The sequence below is a fragment of the Schistocerca cancellata genome, chromosome 6 (genome assembly GCF_023864275.1).
Source record: "Schistocerca cancellata isolate TAMUIC-IGC-003103 chromosome 6, iqSchCanc2.1, whole genome shotgun sequence".
Classification (NCBI taxonomy): domain Eukaryota; kingdom Metazoa; phylum Arthropoda; class Insecta; order Orthoptera; family Acrididae; genus Schistocerca; species Schistocerca cancellata.
Genome location: NC_064631.1, coordinates 574,877,659 through 574,901,449, shown reverse-complemented (window position 1 = coordinate 574,901,449; position 23,791 = coordinate 574,877,659). Strand labels below are relative to the sequence as shown.

The following is a 23,791-nucleotide window of genomic DNA, read 5'->3' as shown; positions in this document are numbered from 1 at the left end:
CATTGGGCTTAGCAACTACAATGACAGGAGAGGACCACTCACTGGAAGTGACAGGAAGCAAGACCCCTGAAGCAGTGAGACGATCCAACTCCCGTTTTACCCGATCACGAAGGGCCACAGGAATGGGCCGGGCCCGAAAAAACTTAGGCCGAGCAGTGGGTTTGAGCGTGATATGAGCTTCAAAGTCGTTTGCACGGCCTAACCCAGGAAAAAAAAGGGACGAAAATGTCGTCGACAAGGAATCCAGTTGAGCATAAGGAATAGCGTCAGAGACAATATTGACAGAGTCATCTATTTCTGCGGTGCTCTGGTCGACCACAAATATGGGGACAGTGCGAACGACGGATTAGTAAGATACCTCAGCATTAAACTGTCCCAAGAGAGAAATCTTCTGTTTATTCTACGTCTGTAATTGCCGAGTGACAGGGGACAGGAGTGGAGAACCCAGCTGAAGATACGTCTGAGAATTAATTATAGTGGCAGCAGAACCGGTATCCACTTGCATGCGAACATCTCGACCAAGGATTTGGACAGTGAGGAATAACTTCCCTGAAAGGGAAGAAGTGCAATTGACAGACAACACAGAATCAGAATCAGCGTCATGTTCATGAACATCATGTATGCGGTCGGATTTACAAACGGAAGACATATGACCTTTCTTTTTGCAAGTGTGACACACAGCCCAACGTTGGGGACAATCCTCGCGTGAATGTTTCGTAAAACACCGCGGACATGAAGGAAGTTGCCGGGGATTTTGCTGCAGTTTCTTAGTGGGTTGTTTACTGCTAGGCCGAGGCTGCGCGTGGGAGCGCACTGCGGCCACGTCGGCCGGCGGGGACGCGCCGCACGCGTTGTCAACAGCGTACAGAGGTTGTATTTCCCTGACGTCCCCCCACGCTTCTATTTGCACCCCAGCGGCGCGAGAAATTTCAAAAGACTGCGCAATGGAGAGGACTTCATCTAGAGTCGGATTCGCCAACTGAAGGGCACGTTGCCGAACTTCTTTGTCGGACGCCGACCGGATAATAGCATCCCGTACCATGGAATCGGCATAGGATTCTTTGTGAACGTCAGTAACAAATTGACACTTTCGACTGAGGCCGTGAAGTTCAGCAGCCCAAGCGCGATAGGACTGATTTGGTTGTTTTTGACAACGATAAAAGGCAACACGAGAGGCTACCACATGCGTTTGCTTTTGAAAATAGACAGACAGAAGGGAGCACATTTCAGCAAAGGACAAAGACGCAGGATCCTTCAAAGGAGCCAACTGCGACAACAACCGATACATTTGAGGTGAAATCCAAGAAAGGAACAGAGACTTACATGGTTGTTCGTCTGTGACATGAAATGCCAAGAAGTGCTGTCGAAGACGTTTTTCATAATCAGACCAGTCTTCCGCTGTCTCGTCGTAAGGTGGAAAAGGAGGTACAGCCAACGACGAGAGACGCCCCGCATTTGATGCCGCGACGAAATCGCGAATCGCCGCTGTTAGAAGCGTTTGCTGATCGCGAATCGCCGTCGTTAGAAGCGTTTGCTGTTCAAGGAGATTTTGCAAGAGCTGCTCGACAGTAGCCATGGAACCCTGTGAGTCAACGGTGAAAAGGAAAAATCCACTACCTCGTCGCCAATTTTTATATCTTCAAATTTAACACATATTTCGGACAACAACACATATAAGTCACTGAGTAAGTTGACCGGTGTACAAGTCGGCATTCGATTAAACACTGAGTCTCAGTCTAGCGGCCGCTGCTCGGCTGGCCGCTTAGGTGGCGCAGCTGCTGCGTGGCTGGCAGACAGCGCCGCACATAGAGGACATGCGTAATTGCGCGGCGGCACTTTGAATAATCGGCGAATCACAACAAATATCCTTGCTGGAGGTCATGGTTTCAGGAAGGTCCCATGCTATTGGCAATCACTCAGCACTTTTGTGCTCATAATTTACACAGCACAATGGAATGTAGCTTAAACTTCTCAGAAATATTTGGCAGTCTATTATTTTTAATATTACATTTCTGTTGGTTTGATGTTATGGTAGCCTATCAGAAGAATTTGTTGAGTAGATGTTATAATTTCCAGGAAGCACAACCATCCTGTTGGGAGAATATGTATAGAAAGCAACTACATTACCACAAGCAACACAGTCAGTTCAGGTGGAGCCCTATATAATTAAGCGTGCACTGAGTTTTGCCATAGCCACAGGAGTATGTGTTTGGGTGTCTGTGTGGTTGTGTGCTATTGTTAGAAAAAGAGCTAGAGCTCAAAAGCTAGTGCAAATGTTTTCTGTTATGTGTTTGTATGCTCCACACATCAATCCATTACAGGTGAAGGTTGTCTTCCCCTTATTTTACGTAAGGTTTTGGTGGTAATTTCTAACTCAAAATGTCACTGCCTTATAAGCTGAAAAGCAAAGTTCTGTTTGATACAAGTCTCTTGATGATTCAAATCCTATTCTGCGTGACTATGCATTTCAACAATATGCATACTGTAAACCTATGCTGCAACAGACACACAGGGTGTCAGTGTCCTAGACATCTGAGTAAAAGTGTTTAAAACCGTGTCTGAGTTGACATAACTGATGAATAGCTATTGGGTTTCTGGGTTTTCACCAGGCTGAAAACCCAAGAGCTTTACAATAGTAGCATATACCAGGAAAATCTCATACACACACAGGGACATATCTTTATTTCAGTGTGCAGATCTGAACTACCGGTATGTCTAGTTTGCCAAATTGGCTCACAAGCTAATGCTCAACATTCAACGCAAACAGGTACAGTTTGAAAATCTAACTTTTACTAGTACTTAAACTATTTGTCACAATGAGATTCAACAATTTTCTGTGTACATCCTCAATCATCTTCATAATATTAACTTATCAACAGTGTCTTACTTCTCCAGTTGTTTCATGCGCTTTTCCTCTTGTTGTTGATATTCATTTAGTCGTCTAAATGCCTCATCCTCAGCTAGTTGTCTTCTGCGTTCTGCTAAGCGGTGTTCTTTAGCTTCCATAATTTGTGCCTGCAACTGTTCCATTTGTTGCCTTTTATCATGAATTTTTTGAACACGTTTCTCTTCTATTTCAGCTGTTGAAATACAGTACATAAATAATCTGAACATTAAAAAGTTTACAAATACGGGAGACAGGCTAAATATGTCATTTTTTTAAATTGTTTCAGTTATCACAAACAATAACTCTAAGAAAGTTTGAGAACATGTAATTCCCATTTTTTCATATGGGATAAAAGCCAAAGTGTGATTAAATTTGGAAATTATTTTACTTAAGAAATCTACTATGTATTACATATTTTACAAGAAACTGCCATAAAAGGTAGGAGAACAAATGAAAGAAATTTACTGTCTAACCTAGAATTTTTTTCTCATGTTGTTGCCTGGCATCGGAAGCCTTATCTATCAGATCTGATTTTGCAGCTTGACTTTTGAGAAGGAAGTCTCTGGCTGCAAGGCCTGTCAAACCACATGCTTCTGAAACTCTTTCTTCAAATCTTAAGCACTCAACTTCTAACTGCTTGAGCTGTTCTGTACTTCCACAAAGTCTCAAATGTGGGATTCCTTTTTCCAGCTCTTGGAGAAGTGGATTCTGGAATTGTGCAATGAACAGGAATTCAAATTAATGTAAGATGGTAAAACATGATTCTGTATTAGTGTAACATTTTCTATGAAATTACAAACACTATCAGAAGTATTTCAAACTCCCTCACAAAAGTTGGATCTATGTCAACTTGTGGTCTGAGCTGTCTGCTCCTTCTTTTCACCTTTCCCAACACATTCCTCTTTCCTTCCTGAGGACGAAACTTAACAGTTCTAAAATCTGGGCATACTTCTGTAATTCTACAGTTTCCAAGTGAATTTTTCTTTTCATACAATTTAATATATTTCAAACTTTAGTTTTTAACCCTTGAGTGGGTGCAACTGTGTATAAAGTGCACCTATCACAAATAACACTGTTTTGTACCGCTCTGTTTTTGTTTTACACTTATGAGCCCATACCAATTCTTTCATTATTGCTGCAGCTAATGCATTAATAAGTAGTGTTGTCATATGTCCAAGTGAGTAGCAGTAATATAAAATAAACAGCAAGCTAAGTGAGAAAAAATTTACAATCCTTGCAAGAAAATGCCCCACATTCTGAGCTAGCAGCTAGCAGCACAACACCACCACAAGGCAGTTATCTACAAGATAACTGGTAATCGTGGTGGTGGTGGTTAGTGTTTAACGTCCCGTCGACAACGAGGTCATTAGAGACGGAGCGCAAGCTCGGGTTAGGGAAGGATTGGGAAGGAAATGGGCCGTGCCCTGTCAAAGGATCCATCCCGGCATTTGCCTGAAACGATTTAGGGAAATCACGGAAAACCTAAATCAGGATGGCCGGAGACGGGATTGAACCGTCGTCCTCCCGAATGCGAGTCCAGTGTGCTAACCACTGCGCCACCTCGCTCGGTAAACTGGTAATCAAATAAGTAGTTGGCTGGGAGCTGATGCAACTACACTGTTTAATGCTTCGAGTGCGTCATTTGTGTGGGTAAGAACTGCTTGTAGCAACAGATTGACACAATGAAAGGTTTATTTTATTATTGTTTAATTAAACTACAAAAAACTGTAATTTTGCTCACACATGTTTACCTTGGTGACATACAGACAGCTACTCTTTACACGTGCACAAAAAGTGTTGCATGCTCACTCGCATAATGAAAAATGGCGCACCCACTTGAGGGTTAAAGGACTCATTTTTGTGATTAAGCAGGTTATAGATAATGCAATCCAATATATGCTTCAGAAACAAGTCTAAATTGGCTACAGAAATATATTAGAGTAGCAGATAAAAGAAACATGTTTAGAACAGATTTATTTTCTCTTCCTTTATGGAGCACAATAAAAAGAATATGAGAATGAAGGATAGCTAAAGTGTTCAGGTTACAAGGGGTAGATACAAAGGTTTAATTATCATCTCAAAATGTAACGTTACATAATTAATTTTTTGTTTGTCTGAAGGTATATGTCTGCAGTCCTTGTACACACTGAATTCCCATGTCAGAGTACTGCAGTATGCTGTTATACAAGCCACAACAAAATGGTGCACGCCATGTCCATTTCATCAATAGGCCGCACCATTTTCTTTTGGTTCATGTAACACTATGCCACAATGATGTAATGTGAGGGTTTTAAAGTGCGCCAGGACTGCAGACATATACCTGCAAGTAAACAAAAAAATTGTACTCTAGCTACGAATATCCATTATTGTATTAAAAGAAGCCTGTGTTATAGAACATTCATTCCTGTAGCAAATACATGGAGTCACAGACCTTTGGGCAGCAGATTCTGAGTAGGTTAATGGCTCTGCCACAGTCCAATATATCATGTTCAAGTCCCAATAGAAAATTTGGAACTGCTTTCTTATTCACATAAAAGGCCCAATTCCAATAATCGCGAGTTCGTGACAGAGACATAGTTGGTCGAACACAAATAAAGAACTCTTCTTGGCTGTCATCTAGTTTACCTTCAAAGAGCCACAGCTCCACATACCTGCAAACAGTTGATTTAATTTTAAAATACAGTTTCAACAATATATCTTCAAATAGGAATGCTCAAAAATTTTACTGTGGTTAAAAATTAAATAAAATAAGTTTATCTACCATAAATAACAGGGAAAAATTATATTAGTTTAAAGATAATAAATATCATCTACCACTTCTCTTTTTCATCTTTTTGGAGCTCCAAAAAATTGCAATTATGGGCAAATTTCTGTATGTTACACAGTTGTCTGACAATGTCATGTAGCACTGATTTTAATTAGAAACTTTTCTTATCTGTTCCTTCTGTTTAGCAAGTTCTATCACACTTTGTAATCAAGCCTGCCTGTCCACCTTCCTAATTCCTAGTAGCAGATGCTGTGGAATATGTGTAAATGTTATAATTACACATTTAAAAGTGATTAACAGTCACTTAAAATAATACAGTAAATGTCATGAAATAACAAAGAATTTACTTAATGAAACATCCTGAGTTTTTGTAAGTGGCCATAGTACCAAAGAGCGATGTAACTTATATTATTTGAAGAATAACTTTTCCTGTTGGTCATTATAACAGTAGTCAGAATTTAACAAAATGATAAGTCATTCTGAAAACAGGATAAGAGGATAGGGGATGGGGAGGGATAGTGAGTGCACATCAGACACACACACAGAGAGAGAGAGAGAGAGAGAGAGAGAGAGAGAGAGGGAGAGAGGGGAGGGGGGTCTAAAATTAAAAATGAAGACAGAAAAACATGATGAAGTTAGGAGGAAGGATATAAGAAGGAAACATGAGCACCCACATGCACAGTAAGGTGTAGAAGACTAGGAGAGCGGCAGACACAGGTATAGAACAGGAACTAACAAAAACTGTGGCCGTTGAGCTATGCGTGATTTGTGTTCCCGCCATAATGTATTTTACACCCTGTTTTTAATGTACTTCCACCTCACTATGTTAATTTAAATTACTGCTGTCACTGAGTTGCTGCTTTGCCTGACCATGACCAGCGCTAGCAGCGCTTATCAATATATCCCCTCTCGTAGTATCTTTGCTCGACTGCTATTACTTCCTGGTCGTTGTCTGTCGTAAGAGAGTTCAGGTTGTGGGTTCAGGTCTGCCAGTCAGTTGGATCGCATCTGGGGCGCAGTCCGGACCTGCCAATCGGGGAATTGCCATGCAGCACTAGTGCAGGCGGGATGGAGCAGCAGTGAGGTCTGTGTCGACATGGCTCACCCGACCATTGCCACCTCGCAATTACCTGAGAGCCCGTGGCCCACTGAACGTTGGCTGGGGTGAGGAAGCACGCTTCTGATGTTTGAGGTAAGTACAGCTATTGATATGGTACACATGTACCATTTATTTTACATTTTATGCGAGTCTTTTGCCCTTTTGGGCGTTCTGTATTAATGTTGGACAATGCCGCTTTAGGCAGATTGTAGTTTTAGTGTGTTCTGAAGAAGGCGTAGTTATCCACACCAAAACCTAGGTCAACAGCCGATTTCAAGGCGGATTCTTTATAATCATTAAATTATTCACAATTGCTGACACGCTGCAATGTTAGAAGTTCTTAAGTTTTAAATTTATCTTTCAAGCTTAAACACTGTGGCCTTCTGCCTTTAAAAGATTATGGTAATATATTTTAAAATATTGAAACTTAATTGTGGCCTTCACCCATTGGTATTGCGCCTTGCATATGTATGTTCTATCTGCTTAGCCTTAAGGCTTTCCACTTAGCTGTGATACGTTTTTTAATTTATTTGATTTGCCTCTTTAATTGCATTTTAATCTTGTTTATGTTTAAGATTTCTTGTTGTTAAACATTCTGGCCTTCTGTCTTTAAAAGTCTATGGTAATATATTCTGAAATTTAATTGTGGCCCTCAGCCATTTGTATTGCACTTTGCATATGTTTGCTGTTTTTTTTTTTAAATTATTTTATTGCTATCTTAATTGGATTTTTATCTTGTTGATTTGTTAAGATTTCTTGTTTGGAGGCCTTCAGCCGTGAAAGAGTTGCATTCGGTAAAGGTCTGGCTATGAGCCAGTTTGGTCGTAAAGGTTATTAAATTACAATAAATGACAATTAGAACGAGAAACTGACCTCAACCTTTGGCCCTTTCCACAATCCTATTACCTGTTCTGCCCAGTGGGTTTGGCGGGCATAACACTGGTAGCAGAGTGTGGTTACACTTGTGCTTACCAACCCCTTGTTGCGGTCAGTTTCACTCTTGTTTCTATTGTGTCTGTGGCATCATATTGTTTGGTTTGCATTGTTTCAGGTGTTAAGATAATGGCAGGCAGACAGTGTCCGGGAATCGGTCTGCTGAGAAGAGACCATCTCGTTTACGAGTTGGTAGTAAGGCGTCAACCGACGGAGGGCAGTGTTCCAGAATTGGTAGCACGTTCGTGTGCTGCCATGCTGCAGCCAGTTGACGCCACATTGGCAGTGCTCGGAGAGACAGGAGTGGCAATTCGGTTTCCTTTAAGGCTACTGAAGGCCTTGAAGACATTATTTGTCTTCTAGAGGGAAGCCAACCTGGTGACAGTCAGCTGGATTGAGTGCGGGCACTGATAATGTGATAAGATCAGACATTACCTTCTGGTCTTAAGGTTCTGGTAGCTCTTTGGTTGTCAGCTACAAATAGTCCCTTCAACTTTGGTCATTTTGTGAGAATTAGCTCAGTGCCTTCTACTGTGTAGGGATGTCGGTTGCCTGGGGCATGTTTCCTCTGCATTGTTGAAGTCTGAGCAGGTATCTCACTATTTTTGTTGCTGGCTTAGTAATGGCTGTGAATCTGTCATCTTGCCGGACTTAGGTCTGTCTCTTCCCGGGGCAGGGATGTCAAGTAGCTAGGGGGCGTGTTTCCTCTGCAGGGGTGGGTCTGACCAAGTGTTTCGCTTCTGGCATTTCTCGGCCACTGTCTTCTACCCTTTTCGAAGCTGCTATTAGTTTATTTCGGCATATCACCATCAGGTTTTTGTTTGAGGAGGGGAAGTTGATCCATGTGTGGCTCTTGTTCCTGCCATCATGTATTTTACAGCCTGTTTTTAATGTACTTTCACCTCACTATGTTAATTTAAATTACTACTGTCACTGAGTTGCTGCTTTGCCTGACCGTGACCGGCACTAGCAGCGCATATCAATATATCCCCTCTCGTAGTATCTTTGGTCGATTGTTATTACTTCCCGGTTGTTGTCTGTCGTAAGAGAGTTCGGGTCGCGAGTTTGGGTCTGCCAGTCAGTTGGAACCTGTCAGGAGCACAGTCCGGACCTGCCAGTCGGGGAGTTGCAATGCGGCACTAGTGCAGTCGGGATGGAGCAGCAGTGAGGTCTGTGTCGACATGGCAAGCCTGACCACTGCCGACACGCATCACTTGAGCCGGGCCACGGTCTTGGTGGATCGTCGGGTCGGTTGTGTGTGTGCATCGACTCCCCATTTGTCCTCGTGTGTGCTTAGTTACTGTTGGGTATCGTTCAGGTCTTTATGCAAGTGTTTGTCAGGTTGTGTGCGTAGTTGGCATTATTTCCTTTGAAAAGAAATTTTAAATGTTGTCGGCGTACTGTCTCTGAGTTGTCAGTCGTCTCATCGGGCAACGTGTAACTGGTTCTCTGAGTGCTTCTGGACCCCTTAAATTACCATCTTGTGGAACTTGGGTCGTTCCTTTCCTAGTGCAGGGATGTCGTTTAGCCAGTGGGCGCGTTTACTCTGCATGGTTGGGTCCGAGCCACTATTTCCGCCTTCGTGTGCCTGCTAGCAGTGCAGTCATAATGGAGCAGCAGTCGCGGATCGACCAGCGGCAGTCGGTCAGTTGCTGCAGACCACGGAGGATCTCTCTGTGCGGTGCAGTCACTGGGTCCGCTGCTGGTCCCCGCGCAATGTTGGAGCATGTGTGGAGCTGTCCGATCGCCATGAGCTTCACGGTTCACCGATCCAGGACATCAAAGTTGAGTGGTGTTTTAAGTACCAAAGCCTCGTCCATTCATGTTGTGGTTCGTTTCAGTGGTTCGCTGTTTGGGAGGTTTTCCTGTGAGCAACACTGAGTGTTTCTACATATTTCACTGTGGATAATTACATCTGCAACATTTTGTGTTTGAGTTCTCATGTCCCAATTGGTGGCAAGCAAGTCGTCGTGTCGGTCGATCTGTGGCTGTCCCCTGGTTGGGTTCCGATAGATCAAGTATAGTTGGGCTCATCACCTGTCTCGCCTAAGTGAACAAGGGCAGACCAACCTCCCTGGAGGCTTCTGAGTGCCACCGGTGTTTAATTATCTGTTGTCAGCTATTTTAAATTCAAGACTTATATTATTTTTTTTATTTTCTTAAAAATTTTACAAAATTAATTTTTAAATTTGCCTTTCATGCTTAAACATTGCGGCCTTCTGCCTTTAAAAGATTATGGTAATATATTTTAAAATTTTGAAACTTAATTGTGGCCTTCAGCCACTGGTATTGCACCTTGCATATTTATGTTCTGCCTTCATTAAACTGTCGCACCCACGAACGCACTTTCGACACATCCATAACTCCATCACCACATGTCTCCTTCAACTGTCGATGAATTTCAATTGGTTTCACACCACGCTAATTCAGAAAACGAATGATTGCACGCTGTTCAAGTAAGGAAAACGTCACCATTTTAACTATTTAAAACAGTTCTCATTATCGCCGCTGGCGGTAAAATTCCATCTGCCATACGGTGCTGCCATCTCTGGGACGTATTGACAATGAACGAGGCCTTATTTTAAAACAATGCGCATGTTTCTATCTCTTTCCAGTCCGGAGAAAAAAAATCAGAGGCCTTAGAACTTGAATGCACCTCATAGTGTAGGCTTGAGGATGACAGAGCCCATGCATGAAATCAGCTGCAACACTGTTGTTCAAGTGTGTCACATCCTGAAGAGAAGGATGTGTATGATACTTCTTGCTCGTCTGAGTACAGAGTTGTTTATTGGTCATACCAAACAGAAATCTGTGTAATAATTGCTTTGTCAAGTGGCCCTGCTCTTACAGGAAAAGATGTATTTGTAACAGGACTAAAATTTAAGGTAATGGATAGGAGCATAGGAAAGTCCACATAGAGGTTGTTCACTATCCATATAGGGCATAGGGAAAGGAGCAGGATTCACATACAGATTGCCTAGATGTTCCATTTGCTGTGTAGGTTGCAAATTTCACTTGGAAGAATTTGAGGACATTAATTGAGTCCATGTTATGACTTCTTTCTTAATGAAAGCTGCCTCCTTGTGACTGATTAGAAGCTGTGTGTGATGTATTAGAAACACAGGGAGGTTTACAGACAAGTGGGAAGGATAATGTGTGTCTCTAAAAGGCACTTTGAGACATTCTAAATATTACTTGGAGAGGGGTTACTAATTGAGGATATGTATTATTTGTTGGTGGTAAGGCTCTTGGGAAGGGAATCGCTGGCAGCTATTAATGGTGAAGTAGTTACTGATTGGTGACAAACTGTTAAGACGTCTTAATAGGTATAAAGCACTTGAGATTTCAGGATTTTTGATAAACTGGAGTAATTCCTGTGAATGTGACCTGCAAAACTGTTAGCAAAGGAGTTCCACTTGAATGCCCACAGATATGATGCACATCTGTTTATTAGAAACAAGTGGTAGGTTTGCAGTGGTGTAAGTATTGGGAGAGGCACTGTACGATAGCAACATGGCAATGGTCATGGCACATGTTGGTTTCTAGTCAAGTTACATTAACAATGATAAGCAGGGAACAGCCAGTAATTGGTCAGTAATAGTGGAAATGTAGAGGTAGAACTATTGATTGTCCTTACTGTAAAAAGTAAGCTATGGCCTGTGCGGTACAGTTTCTGAGCCTTAAGGACACAATAGTATGTGTTTGTGCTTTTATGGGACTCAACAGCAAGTTTATTAGTGACCTAGTACAGATATAGTTTACGTGGGTGTAGTAATAAGTAACAGCAAGCTAACCTACCTAACTGTGTTTGCGAATCTTGAAGGGCAAGTAAGAGGAGAGCACACAGGGTGTAATGAGGATTTAGAGGAAGGTAGATTCAGATGAAAGTTTTTGGCATGGCTCAAAAGATATAAGTAGGCACTGTAGGGCATGCTGGGTTTCAATTTTGAGGCATCTTGGTAGAAAGTTTTGACCAAAGAAATGTCTAACAGCTGATGAAGATTTCTGTAGGTAATTACAATGAACTATCACTACAATTATGCTGGAAACATGGTCTGCAGAAAGATTGTTTTGGTTGGAATCAATTTTAAAGCTATAAATGGCAACACTTTCAGTAGCTGCAAGTTTGCTTATTATCAGGGATGGATCTAGGGAAGAAATGTGAGATTAGATTTGAGACATTTCTGAACAGTTATTAAAAAGATGAGCATTCCTTTACTTACTTACTGATAGAGGTTTCAACATGCAAAACCTCATATATAACAGCAGATTTGCTTCTTCCACAGGTTAGTGCTGTTCACCTAAGCATATATAATGCATACCTGTAGAAGTCAGCATGTTATCCAAGTTTACATTATATACAAAAATTACATGAAAAACAGCTATGCTTTTCTGAACTATGCAGACGGGAGTTATCCATGCAATACATCTTTTGCTCCCATAACCCTCCTAGCCGCCTCCTCTGTTAAACCACTATCCCCGTACTGCCACCCAACACTTTCCCCTTCCTCTGCCTTGTCATCCAATCCACATCTCCATGTCACTTTCATCGTGGACTGCACCCTACCAGCTCTGGTACCACTATTAGCTAACCATCCCCAACCCTTCTTCCTACCTCCCTCTACACATCCCACCCGACAGACCCCCATCCAACTCTAGCCATCTGACAAAATGCTATCTCGGTATTTTTAGTCCATGCGTCATGTAGAGGCATAGGTGTGGTGTGTGTGTGTGTGTGTGTGTGTGTGTGTGTGTGTGTGTGTACTCTAGCTCAGCAAAGGATTATTTCAAAAGCTAGCAGCTTTTCTACCTCTTTCGTGTGTGCAGATCGATGACTTAATGCTTCTACTATTCAGTGTGTGGGGTCTCCTTTACTCCTAAATTATTTAGAACCAAGTGTTTGTGAGATACACAATATAGACAATATGGTGGGCAGTATAAAAATAAATCATATATCTCCATGTAAGAAAGTGAAATTTATTGGATAACAGAAAGCATGTGGGAATTGTAAGGATGAGACATCAAAGCTAAATGAACGTACAACCAGTTTACAATTCGTTATCGGCACTCTAAAACTGGATCCACAGGCAAGTGGAAAACAGTGACGAAATAAAACTGCATTCAGGAAGAAGAAAAAAAAAGAAAAAAAAAAAGATTGGAATAAAGCCATCTGACAAAAATTTGGTGGAAAGACCTGTAAGTAAACCAAAACGTGTGTGCACAAACAATTATAGAGTGATAATGGAAGATAGTGGAAAATAACGACATTGGTTAACAGAAAATATGTTATCACTGTTTTTTTAAAGAAATACCTCTAGGCATGGAGGAACATGCATTAATGTTAAAGCAGACATCAAACCCTGTTGCTTAAGGCTCATTCAACGGCTAGGAAAAGAGACTTCAAAATTTCTGCTACAGAACTAATTTAAATATAATTGTTATCCGTACAGAGAGATGCTCAGATGGAAACATAACTACTTTCCTTGAAACTCTTGAGAAGCCACTTCATAGTATAAAAATATTTAGTAAAACAACTATGATGTGTGGTGACTAACACAGATTTCAACAAGAACTCAAAAGACAGATTGAATGTTGAGGCCTTGTTAAAAATTTACAACATACACATGACCATTAAATCACCTCCCAGAGTCACTAAATCATCCAGCTGTACTATAGATCAGGCACTTCTAAATACAGATAAATATTTATACAAAACTGGAAATACAAATACAGGTTTCAGAGATTATTGTGCACAATTTATTGAATTCCGAATAGAGACTACTGGCAATATTGAACAACAAATAACAAGAAAAGTTAGAAATTTTAGCAAGCAAAACTTAGAAAACCACAGGCACTTACTAAAAAAAGGAACATGGAACGAAATGTACAACTGTGAAGGCACATGTAAAAAAAATGACATGTTCATGGAATTATTCTCACATATTTCAATATTTCATTTCCAGATAAAAACCAAAAGTTCAAAACTAGTAAAAGAAATGTTTCTTGGCTGACAACAGGCATTAAAATATCCTGCGCTGGAAAGAGGAGACTTTATGAAATTTCAAAAACACAAAATGTTATTGAAGAATCAGTGGTGTATTTCAACAATTATGAGACAGTGCTCCACAAAGTCTAAAAGGAGCTAAAAAAATGGCAAATGATTACCAATTACAATGGCCAGGGACAAAATGAAAGTCATCTGGAAGACAGTCAAACAGCAAGTAGGAAATTAGCCTGTCCCCCCCCCCCCCCAAAAAAAGAAGGTAGACTTCCAGCTAGACAATGATGGAAAACACATTACTAATCCTGATGAAGTAGCCAGTGCTTTTAATACATACTTTTCAAATATTAGTGAACAACTACTCTGAAATAAAAAATCTATGAATAACAATTCTATCACGTCACCAGCAAATCTAAATAGAAACCTTGACTCCCTATTTCTTCCCATTATAATGCAATTAGTAAGTTAAGAACAAAATTTTCGACAGGTACGGATGAGATTCCATATTATGTCAGTAGAAATGCAGGTGACCTCATTGCAGCACTATCAGTCCACCTTTTCAACACTTCATTCACAACTGGAATCTTTCCTTCTGCTTAAAGATAGTGAAACTCAAGCCACTGTCCAAAAATAGTAACAAAGAAGACATAACCAATTACAGACCTACAGCTTTGCTATCCATATTTTCATGAATACCTGAAAAAAAAATCATAAGAGGTTGCTAGATTTTCCAGAAAAGAGCAAAATATTATCCACAGTCCAACAAGGTTTCCAGAATGGCTGATCAACAAAGACAGTAATACACTAGACTGGATAATCCAGCCATTCTTCACACGTATGGGTGTTGAATTAGCAAAAGTGCCAGATTATTGAGAGAGTCTTAATTTTAGTGAAACACATATAGATTACATTGTGTTAAATCCAAAGATACACTCATTTTGATATAAAACTGAGTTCCTCAGTGTGTACACATACAGTAGCACCACTCACTATGAAACATGTCCCAAATTTTTAGTTGTTGCAACGAAGATACGTGACGCGTTTTATCAAACAATGGCTTTACAGGCATTACATTGGTCTTGCATGTTTCTTATTGTTTCATAATGTGCTCCAGGAAGATATCTGCATCTTCAGCACCAGCGGTGTGAGATACCTTTATGCTCTCTTCTCGTATGTCCTCTGCTTCATCACTTTCATCATATCTTCCCTATATGCTTTTTATTATCTCTTCATCTATTGAAGATTGGTCATAAACAGTTGCTCTTCCAACACTGTACTCAGCAGCAATGGCTTTCTGCAAAGAACCTCAGTTGCATTTGTCTCTAATTTTGAGTTTTTGCTTGAGGTCTAGTACGATGTGTTTCATTTTAGAAGCCATAATACTGAACCCTAAAGAAAGTCACAATTTCAAATATGTAAAGCACAGTTTAACATCGCAATTAACTAACAACATTTTTGCACATGAGAATTCATTATCATCTGCATCATTTCTGCTTGAGCAACTAGAGGCTGGATGTGGGTCAGATTACTGAGAGGCTGGATTACTGAGATTCACCTGATTAATGAGAGTTTAGTGTATTTCAGAGTGAAGTGCTCCAAAAACTTGATAGTGGAGGAAAAGTAACTGGCATGTGCCTTGATCTGTCTAAAGCCTCTGACATCACGGACCATATCCTGCTACTGCAGAAGCTTGGTAGTACTGGTATCAAAGATACACCTAAAACTGGTTTAGATCATATCTTACAGGCTGCAAGCAAGTAGCAGAAATACAACTTCAAGAAGATAATAAATCAACCAGATACTATATGGTATGCAACAGGGCTCCATAGTAGGTTCCACCCTATTTTTGCCTTAATTTTTATAATGTCAAGAGAAATAGTGAAGAGGATATAAAAATTAAGATATCAGACACAGATATTGCAAGTGTAACTAACACAAAATTTCTGGGGATCTGGTGCCAAGATAACCTTAGAGGAAGTACTCACCCTGATAGCATATTTAAGGGACTAAGTACCATGTGCTTGAATATTGTTGTCGTAAGTACTGCCTAACAGCTGTTTACTAAGCTAATATACATTCTGTTCTGCAGTATGTGATACTTTCTGCAATAATTTGCCATCCTGCCTAAAACCCTCCAGAATGCAAAAAACAACAGCGAGAATCATGACTGGAATGAAAAGGAACAAACCCTGCACACAACCATTTAAAACAATGGGGATTCTTCGTCTTCCAAGTATTTACCCCTCTGAAAGTGGAATGTTTATTAGGTAATATGCAACAACAAAATCTAGTGTCATTCTCAAAAATGAAAATCTTTATCATCATGACACAAAGAGTAAACTGTCACAGGCCAGAAATAAAAACCAGTTTGTGCCTAAAGGAATATTACATCTTGCTAAAATGGTTTACAATAAGCTGCCAAAAGAAATTAAAGTAATAAATGATCTAAAAAATTTAAAGCAGTGTTAAAAGAATATCTATTAATACATTACTCTTATAATCTGGAAGAGTTCCTCGAAAATCTTTGAAAGCCCAAGAAAGTTAATGGTAAGTGTATAAGCCACATTCTTTATCACTTACAAAAATATTGAGTCAATATGACTATCTACTTGTAGCATGTAAAGACTGTAATAATTAATATTAGTTCACTTGTAGCACACAAAGGCTGTAATCAATATTATTACTTTATTCATATTTTCAGCTGTAATTTTTTAGTTAAAGTAGTTTAATTAACTCAGAGCTGATAAAACTATATTCATTAATACATAGAAAACATCATGTAAACATGAAGACATGACTGCAGTGAACTGTCCAGTATCTGGTGTGCTGTGCTGTACATTTTAAGATTTAATGGACCAAATAAAAAATGGAAATACGACTACCTACTGATTGACAAACAGCTTCTCAGATGTACTTTAGTTTTTATGCAGCTAAGGGAAGAATATGTAACTTTTTAATAACTACTGTGTGTCAATTTTTGGTCACTTGATATACAGGATGCACAATGAAATTAAAACTGAAGACACTGTGTTGAGACTGACTATTAATTCAACAAAAGTGAAGACTGTTACTCTAAGATAACAAAAGATAATTCAGAGCATACCTATAACAATGTATAACATTTTTAACAAGTTTCAGTAAAGTATTTTATCTTGTACACAATGAAAAATGTACAAAAGTTGCCAAGGACATAAGAACAACATCAAGAACGTTTCACAATTCGGAATATTTTACTATGGAATTAGAGTTTGTCAACATCATGTTACATCAGACAAATGTACAATGACTCAAGCAACAAGAAGCAACATATTGCTTGGCTAAACAGTGCATAGTGACCGTATGTCTCAGCAGGAGGCATAAATAGTTCGTAATAATGCTGCAAACCAGTGTGACATACACATCAAAAGTACACACTTGATTCTTTGGTCATAGTGTGAATACAGATGGAAATGTAGTGACATATAAATACTGATCCCAATGGATTTTGTAAAGATTTTACTTTATAGTTTGTATATCACACTCGGTTATCAGCTAGTACATAGCACATACCACAGTATGAAGCATCTTCATTGCTACTACTACAATTATGAGGGTAGGGCCTAAATCAATGCAACTCCTTCTTCTATTTTTTTTCTTTATTGAAGCTACCAGCTGGGTTGGAAAATGCAACACATACAGATGAAAGGATGAGGTGGGAAATATGTGTGTGGACACTGAAGAACACATGAACATTGTGCTTCACATATTTATTGTGGTAGTGTACAGGACAATATTGGTTTCATGATGCAAATTGATTACAGTACAGCACACATATAGCTGACATGACCAACTGGGCCTAAGGGCTCTCAAAGTAGTCCCCTGCAATGTTCATCATATACTGCCAATGATGTGGGAGGCGCCGAGTACCATCTGCATCATAATTTGTCACACCATGTCTGAGTCAGGTCACCTGTTGTCACACAGCATTGGCAATATCCTCTCAAGTCTCAAACACCTACCACATAATGTTTCCTTTACCTTTCCTAGTGCTCCAATTCTCCCTATTCCTAGCATCACAGCTGCTGCCATACAAACACTGTTTAGTGTGGTTTTGCGTTGTCGTGCAGTATGATTGCACTGTCCACAAGATCCAGACATTAGTTCCAAATTCCACATCATACCTGTCACACGAGGAAGTCTCTGCAGTACTCTGCACTCACTGCTCTGCCATGTGGGACAAAGTGGCACACAATGACACCCCAGATGCCACATGCAATGAACACCATGAATTTCACAAGTGATGGATTCTGATGGAGCTTCTAGTGTCTTGGTAATCTGGCATGTCACCATTCCCCAGACTGACCTTTGAATTCCAATTCATATGCCCTGACCCAAAATTCATCAGTCCAATTATTCATGACAAGAACTGGTCGCTGTCCTGTTGCCAGTGTGCTAGGAGGTCAGAGCATATTGTATATCTCATTCATTGTTGAACTTCCGTCAGTTCATGCAGTACCCACTGTGACGCAATTTTGCGCAATTTCAGCCCTCTTTGCAATATCCTGTCCACTTGCCCCCTCTAATTCCAGTAGTGTCCATCATCTGTCTTCCTCCAGAAGCTGCTTTATGATGGCAAATGCCATGTCAGTCCACACACTGGCAGGTTGTTCCACACCTAATGAGGGCATTATTCCCGAGCACTTCCCCCAATTCACTGTGACATTCTCATGCATTTCTACCTCAGAGAATGGCTATTTTGATGTATGTGCACTGCTTAACACAAGTTACTTCCATCTCGCATGATGCTTGCCACACAACTGATTTTGCAGCTTTCTCTGTGCTAGTACCAGCAATCATAGAGCCATCTGTTGTGAGTGCACACTACACCTGTACAGCTTCTCCATGAAAAACAGCACACATATCTGCAAGAAAAACAGCAGTTGCAATGACTTTTGCCCGAACCCTTATATTGTTTATTATTATTATTATTATTATTATTATTATGGATCACTGCAATCCACAACTCTTCTAATGTTGCTTTCATCCAGTAGATCCAGAAGAGTTGTGTAGTACTCATCAGTTACTGTTTTTCCTTTTGGAAGTCAAATAATAAGAACAACTTTTGTATCACATAAAACACTTACCATAATATTTAGGACAGATTAAACTGACTTCACCTTTTTTGGTGATACACAACAAGGCCCAACCTCCTGCTTTGATATCTGTTCTATTTCTGGTGAGCAGTGGTGGGTACATATCTCCACTACAGTGACAAACTGGCACATTTATTTTTAAAATGGACATTAGTTTCAGAATGCATTCAGTAAGCAAGTTAATCACCTCGCTCAAAGCTTTCTCAGACTTAATTCATGATATAAAATGAATCATACTATATCTTCTTGTATATATTGGGTTGGTGCATAAGTTCACAGCATTTTTCCATAAGCTTAATAAACACAACAGATACACATAGCAGAGACTTTAGTCATCAATAATATATTCTCCTTCACTATTTACAACACTCTGCCAATGCTGGGGTAACTTTCTAATTCCGCGACTCTAAAAATCACTCAGTTTTGAGGTGAGGAACTCATTGAGCAATGTTCGAAGTGTGTTTTCATATGGAAAGGAAGTTCCTTGAAGGTCGTTCAATAGAGAGTTAAAAAGGTGAAAATCTGAGGCCACAAGATCAGAAAAATCAGCAGGTGGCCACGTGTAAGTCTCTGCTTGCTCGTCATAAATTGGCTCAAGAACAATAGTGACCATTCCTATCCTATATTGTTACTGGTGTTTGCAGAATGACTTCCCAACCCAACTCCTGCATAGCATTTTTTATCAGTCTAGCAGAATCCAGGCAGGCATTATTGTGGAGTAGCATCACTTCGCACAGTCTTCCTTGTCACTGTTCCTGGAGTGTGTCTGCAATATGTCTCAGTTACTGACAATAAATGGTAGCAGTGATGGTTGCACCTCAGGGAAGCAATTCATGGGCACCACACCATCATTGTGTAATGATCACAGTTCATGAGACTTGCCAGTTCTTGAGTACACTGATGTGGATCATTGTGGATTAATGTGTTTAAACGATCTTCATCAAACTTCAAAGGTCTTCCTGAATGTGGAGAATCACTAATTTCAAAACAATCCTCTTTAAAATGAGAAAATCATTTTCCTGCTGTGCTCTGTCCAATGGCATTATCCCCAGATATGGTGTAAATGTTTCTAGCTGCCTCTGCCACTTTCATCCCTCCACTAAACTCAAACAGAAGTATATGTTGGAAATGTTCCAATTCCTCCACTTGGCACTCCATTTCCTAGCATTCGCAGCTCTACTCACTACCTCCACATGGCAAAATGACAATATGTAAACTCAAATGGCAATAACGAACTACAAATACAAAATGACCAATTGATAAATAAACTCACAGCAACCAGAATACTAACATGCAAAACAGGAACCCTACGAAGTTATGCACCAACCCCATATGTGCTATTAGCTATTTCATATATCTTTAATTGCTATTTCATACACCTTTAATTGTCAATTACCCACCTCTATACTGTGAAACACCTAAATGTTTTCATAATTATATGGTTGCAGTTATGGGCCAGACTTTATACAGATCACCTTCAAGAGACGTATGGCACATCTGAATTCACTCACTCTTTTCTTAGCGGCTGAAGATGATGAAATACAGTCACATACATACATCTGCTGTCTTTTAATGAAGTTCTTTTTATGATAAAACAAACTGAAGAATTTTATTACAGCAGGATATTCTAATTTAACCATGTAACCAAAACATTCTCAATATGATTACTTAGAAAAAAACACATGAACAGACTATTCTGCACACCAACTGACACTAGACTTGAAGTATTGTGCAACATGTATCAACATAAAAAAAGAAACATTTATATCAACACCATCTCTCTGCCAGACCAAGAAACTTTTCATCTTGATCTTCTCATTACCCATATCTTTTTCTATATTACATCTTCATCCCCTTCTTTTCTGAAAAACAATTCTCTTATTTACTGAAAATCTCTTTTTCCAACATCAGCTGGTATGAAAAATCTTTATTATTCCTATCAGTTCCAGTTGTCAAAATCATCATCAGGCACATGAAGTTTTGTGATCACAGTTTCTCTGAGTAAACATATGGAGTTCAGACCCATTCTACAGTGCGTCCAAGAAGCCCCAGCACACCTCTAGACTTTGTACAATTGGGGTAATAAATAAGTGTTCTATTGTGTTCCTGTTTTGAAGCTGACAAAAAGCACTGTGCACAGACAGGGCAAAAAGTGACAAAGATAATGAGTACATTTAGAGATCACTTCTGCAAGACCCCACCTTGTAATGCAACCCCACTTGATTAGTAGAAATGTGCTTTTGTTTCAGAGATCTGTCAAAGGCAGGCCCCAAAGCAGATGTAAGAAATTACAAGAGGTAATGTGGTCTAATGTTGAGCAATCAACTGAGCAGTACCTGCTGAAATTAATTCTCAACACTATATGACCACATCAACAAGAATTCAAAAATAAAATGATTTATCAGTACCCATGAAAAAATTATCGATAATAATGTGTGTGTGTGTGTGTGTGTGTGTGTGTGTGTGTGTGTTTGCAGTTTATGGACACTCAGTGGCAAGGTTAACAGTGGCTTTATGAAAATTAATGGGAATGGATGTGGTTAAAATGTCATAAAACAAGAAATAGTATGTCTTGCTGACTTTACTAGATGCAGCTTATCATCTGTCATTTCTGGTCATGCTTTCTCCAGTCCATGCATGATTCTGTACTTCAACAGTGAGGTGTAATCATGTATGGGGATGGCATAATGAACTATCTGTTATTGTGACAAGCCTTCTTGCCTGCTTTACATCTGCCATTTTCTTTTCCTGACAAAAACACAGAACAGTGAGTTTCAGCCTGCCATGCTTTGTTCACAGAATGTCCAAATTCTGTGTTGCTCAAGATTGTTACTTTCTGGCAAGTGTGTGATATACTGAAGTTCAAAGTAGAGTAGTAGATTTTTCTGGTTTAAATGAAATCCCCATTATGTGCAAGAGCTGGAAAAGAAAGCACCTCACAATACACAGGACGAGATGTCATCACAGTACCTGTTAAGAGCATATTTTTTTGAAGGTTACACAGTTAATATCTCGGTTTGAAGACAAAGGAATGGTGGACCACATGCGGTTACAGCAGGGTGGCGGTCCAGCACATTTTGCTATTTGAGTGTGATTTCCTTGATGAACAATTTTGAGACCACAGGATTAGACGTAGTTCAGTAACTTTTTGAACCACACTGAAATGGTAACTATGAAACCCAATGCTTAACATGCCAGACAACTCATAATGGGAAATAATCAAGCACCATGTGGCCCAATGTTAATACAACGTTAATGAAGAACTGCACAATAGTGTTGAGAAAGCCTTTTAAAACATAATTCCTGAGATGCTCCACAAGATATCAAAGAGGACATGGAGATACTTAGATCTCAGTGTCAAGCATGGTGGTGCACACATAGATCCACTTGTCCACTGTTTATGTCAGTACTCATATATATTAGCCACTGTTTAGACATATGAGTGGGGACTTTCAAACACACTGTAGATAACGTCTTGTAGAGTGGGACAGAGTTGAACGGACATATCCACATTGAGGCTGTGATTGAAAAGCTTTCTATGTCTGATGATGATTTGTGACAGTTGTAGCTGATAGCAATGATAAAAGTTTTCATAGCTGCTGATGGAGGTACAACATGACTTTTGATATCTACAAGCTGTGGGGCACAAAATGCTGCAAATATTTCAGTTCTCTAATCACTGAAGTTCAAATAATTATTAAAATTTTCCATGCTGCAATTCACTCAATTTATACATTACTTCAGTTATAGGTTTTTCCTCATACCTGCTATTGAAACATCATTTTCAGGCTCTGTATCCTTTAAATCAACACTTACTTGAGATAAATGGAAGTCCCTGCATGCAGCATAACAGTAAGCAGGGGAGCTGTGATTGGGCACACTGCCTGCATAGCAGCATCATGAAGTTGTGACAACAAGTAAGCAGTGGTGGTGGTATGCTGTGACAGGATATGTGAAATGCAAAACAGTTGAGGCATTATGAATCGCCTGATGGAGTTAGCTAATGAGAGAAGACTTCCGCTGAACTTTTGTCTGAGTAGTTCACCCCGATAGAGGCAAAGATAATGACGTACACACTCACAAATGGCCTGTAATAAAAACATAATGAATCAGTTGTGGCCTACTTATACTGTTCTGGATTGATAAATTATTTACTTTAAGAATAACAACAAGTGATTTTTTAAATGTAATGACATTTATTTAAATACATATAAATGTACTTCAAAACATTAAAGCTCAAAAATAATGAAAGAATACACTCGTTTCCTCAAACTTCATAAATGTGTAACCAAACAGTGGAAAATCTGGGACTGAATAACAACAATACAAAAAGGATAGATTGCCACTCACCGCATAGACGAGGCTTTTAGTGGCAGACAGGGTAATGAAAAAGAGTGCTAGAATTTATTCAGCTATCAGACTAAGTCCTCCATCAGTTGTACAAAATAAAACTCACAATTGCACAAGTGACACTCACTCTCATCACTTTCCTTACAATATCTTTTAATGACTTTTGCAGCTCTCATTGTTCTCCTCTTTCTTTCCCATTCACAACATTCATTCCTTTCCAAAATATACTTTTGCACTCCAAAAACGGAAGGCACATACATCCTGTCTGTCCTTTGAAACCACTTAAAAAGTTAAAAGTTGAAAGTTTGTATTTGTGGGTGTAACCCCAACCTCCACTGGCCCCTTTGACTTTGGCAGAAAACTTTTTAGCCCCTCAAACACACACACAGTTTTTACAACTGTCTGTCCCTCACACAACTGGACAGTATAATCCATCACGCTAACTACATAGCAACAGGCCAAACAACACCTCTAAATATCAAAGACCAATGGCTATCCATCTTCACAGGAACATTCACACATTCTTCTTCTCCTTGTTTTGAAAAGTCACTAACACAACCACACTAGTCATCTCATGGTTTCTGAGCTCAAAGCACCATTACGTATATATCTTGTTTTACTG

General features: G+C 39.6%; 1 protein-coding gene across 2 annotated transcripts in view; it reads right to left on the bottom strand.

Moving 5' to 3' along the window:
• Positions 1–23,791, bottom strand: part of LOC126190679 (gamma-tubulin complex component 6) — a 253,518-nt gene that overhangs the window by 101,963 nt on the left and 127,764 nt on the right. For both annotated transcript variants that reach the window (XM_049931130.1, XM_049931129.1), the window contains exons 9-12: positions 22,636–22,907; positions 5,319–5,538; positions 3,361–3,595; positions 2,888–3,080 (exon numbers count right to left, since the gene is read on the bottom strand). In XM_049931130.1, the coding sequence (XP_049787087.1) occupies positions 2,888–3,080; positions 3,361–3,595; positions 5,319–5,538; positions 22,636–22,907 (920 nt within the window). The remainder of the gene's footprint in view (positions 1–2,887; positions 3,081–3,360; positions 3,596–5,318; positions 5,539–22,635; positions 22,908–23,791) is intronic.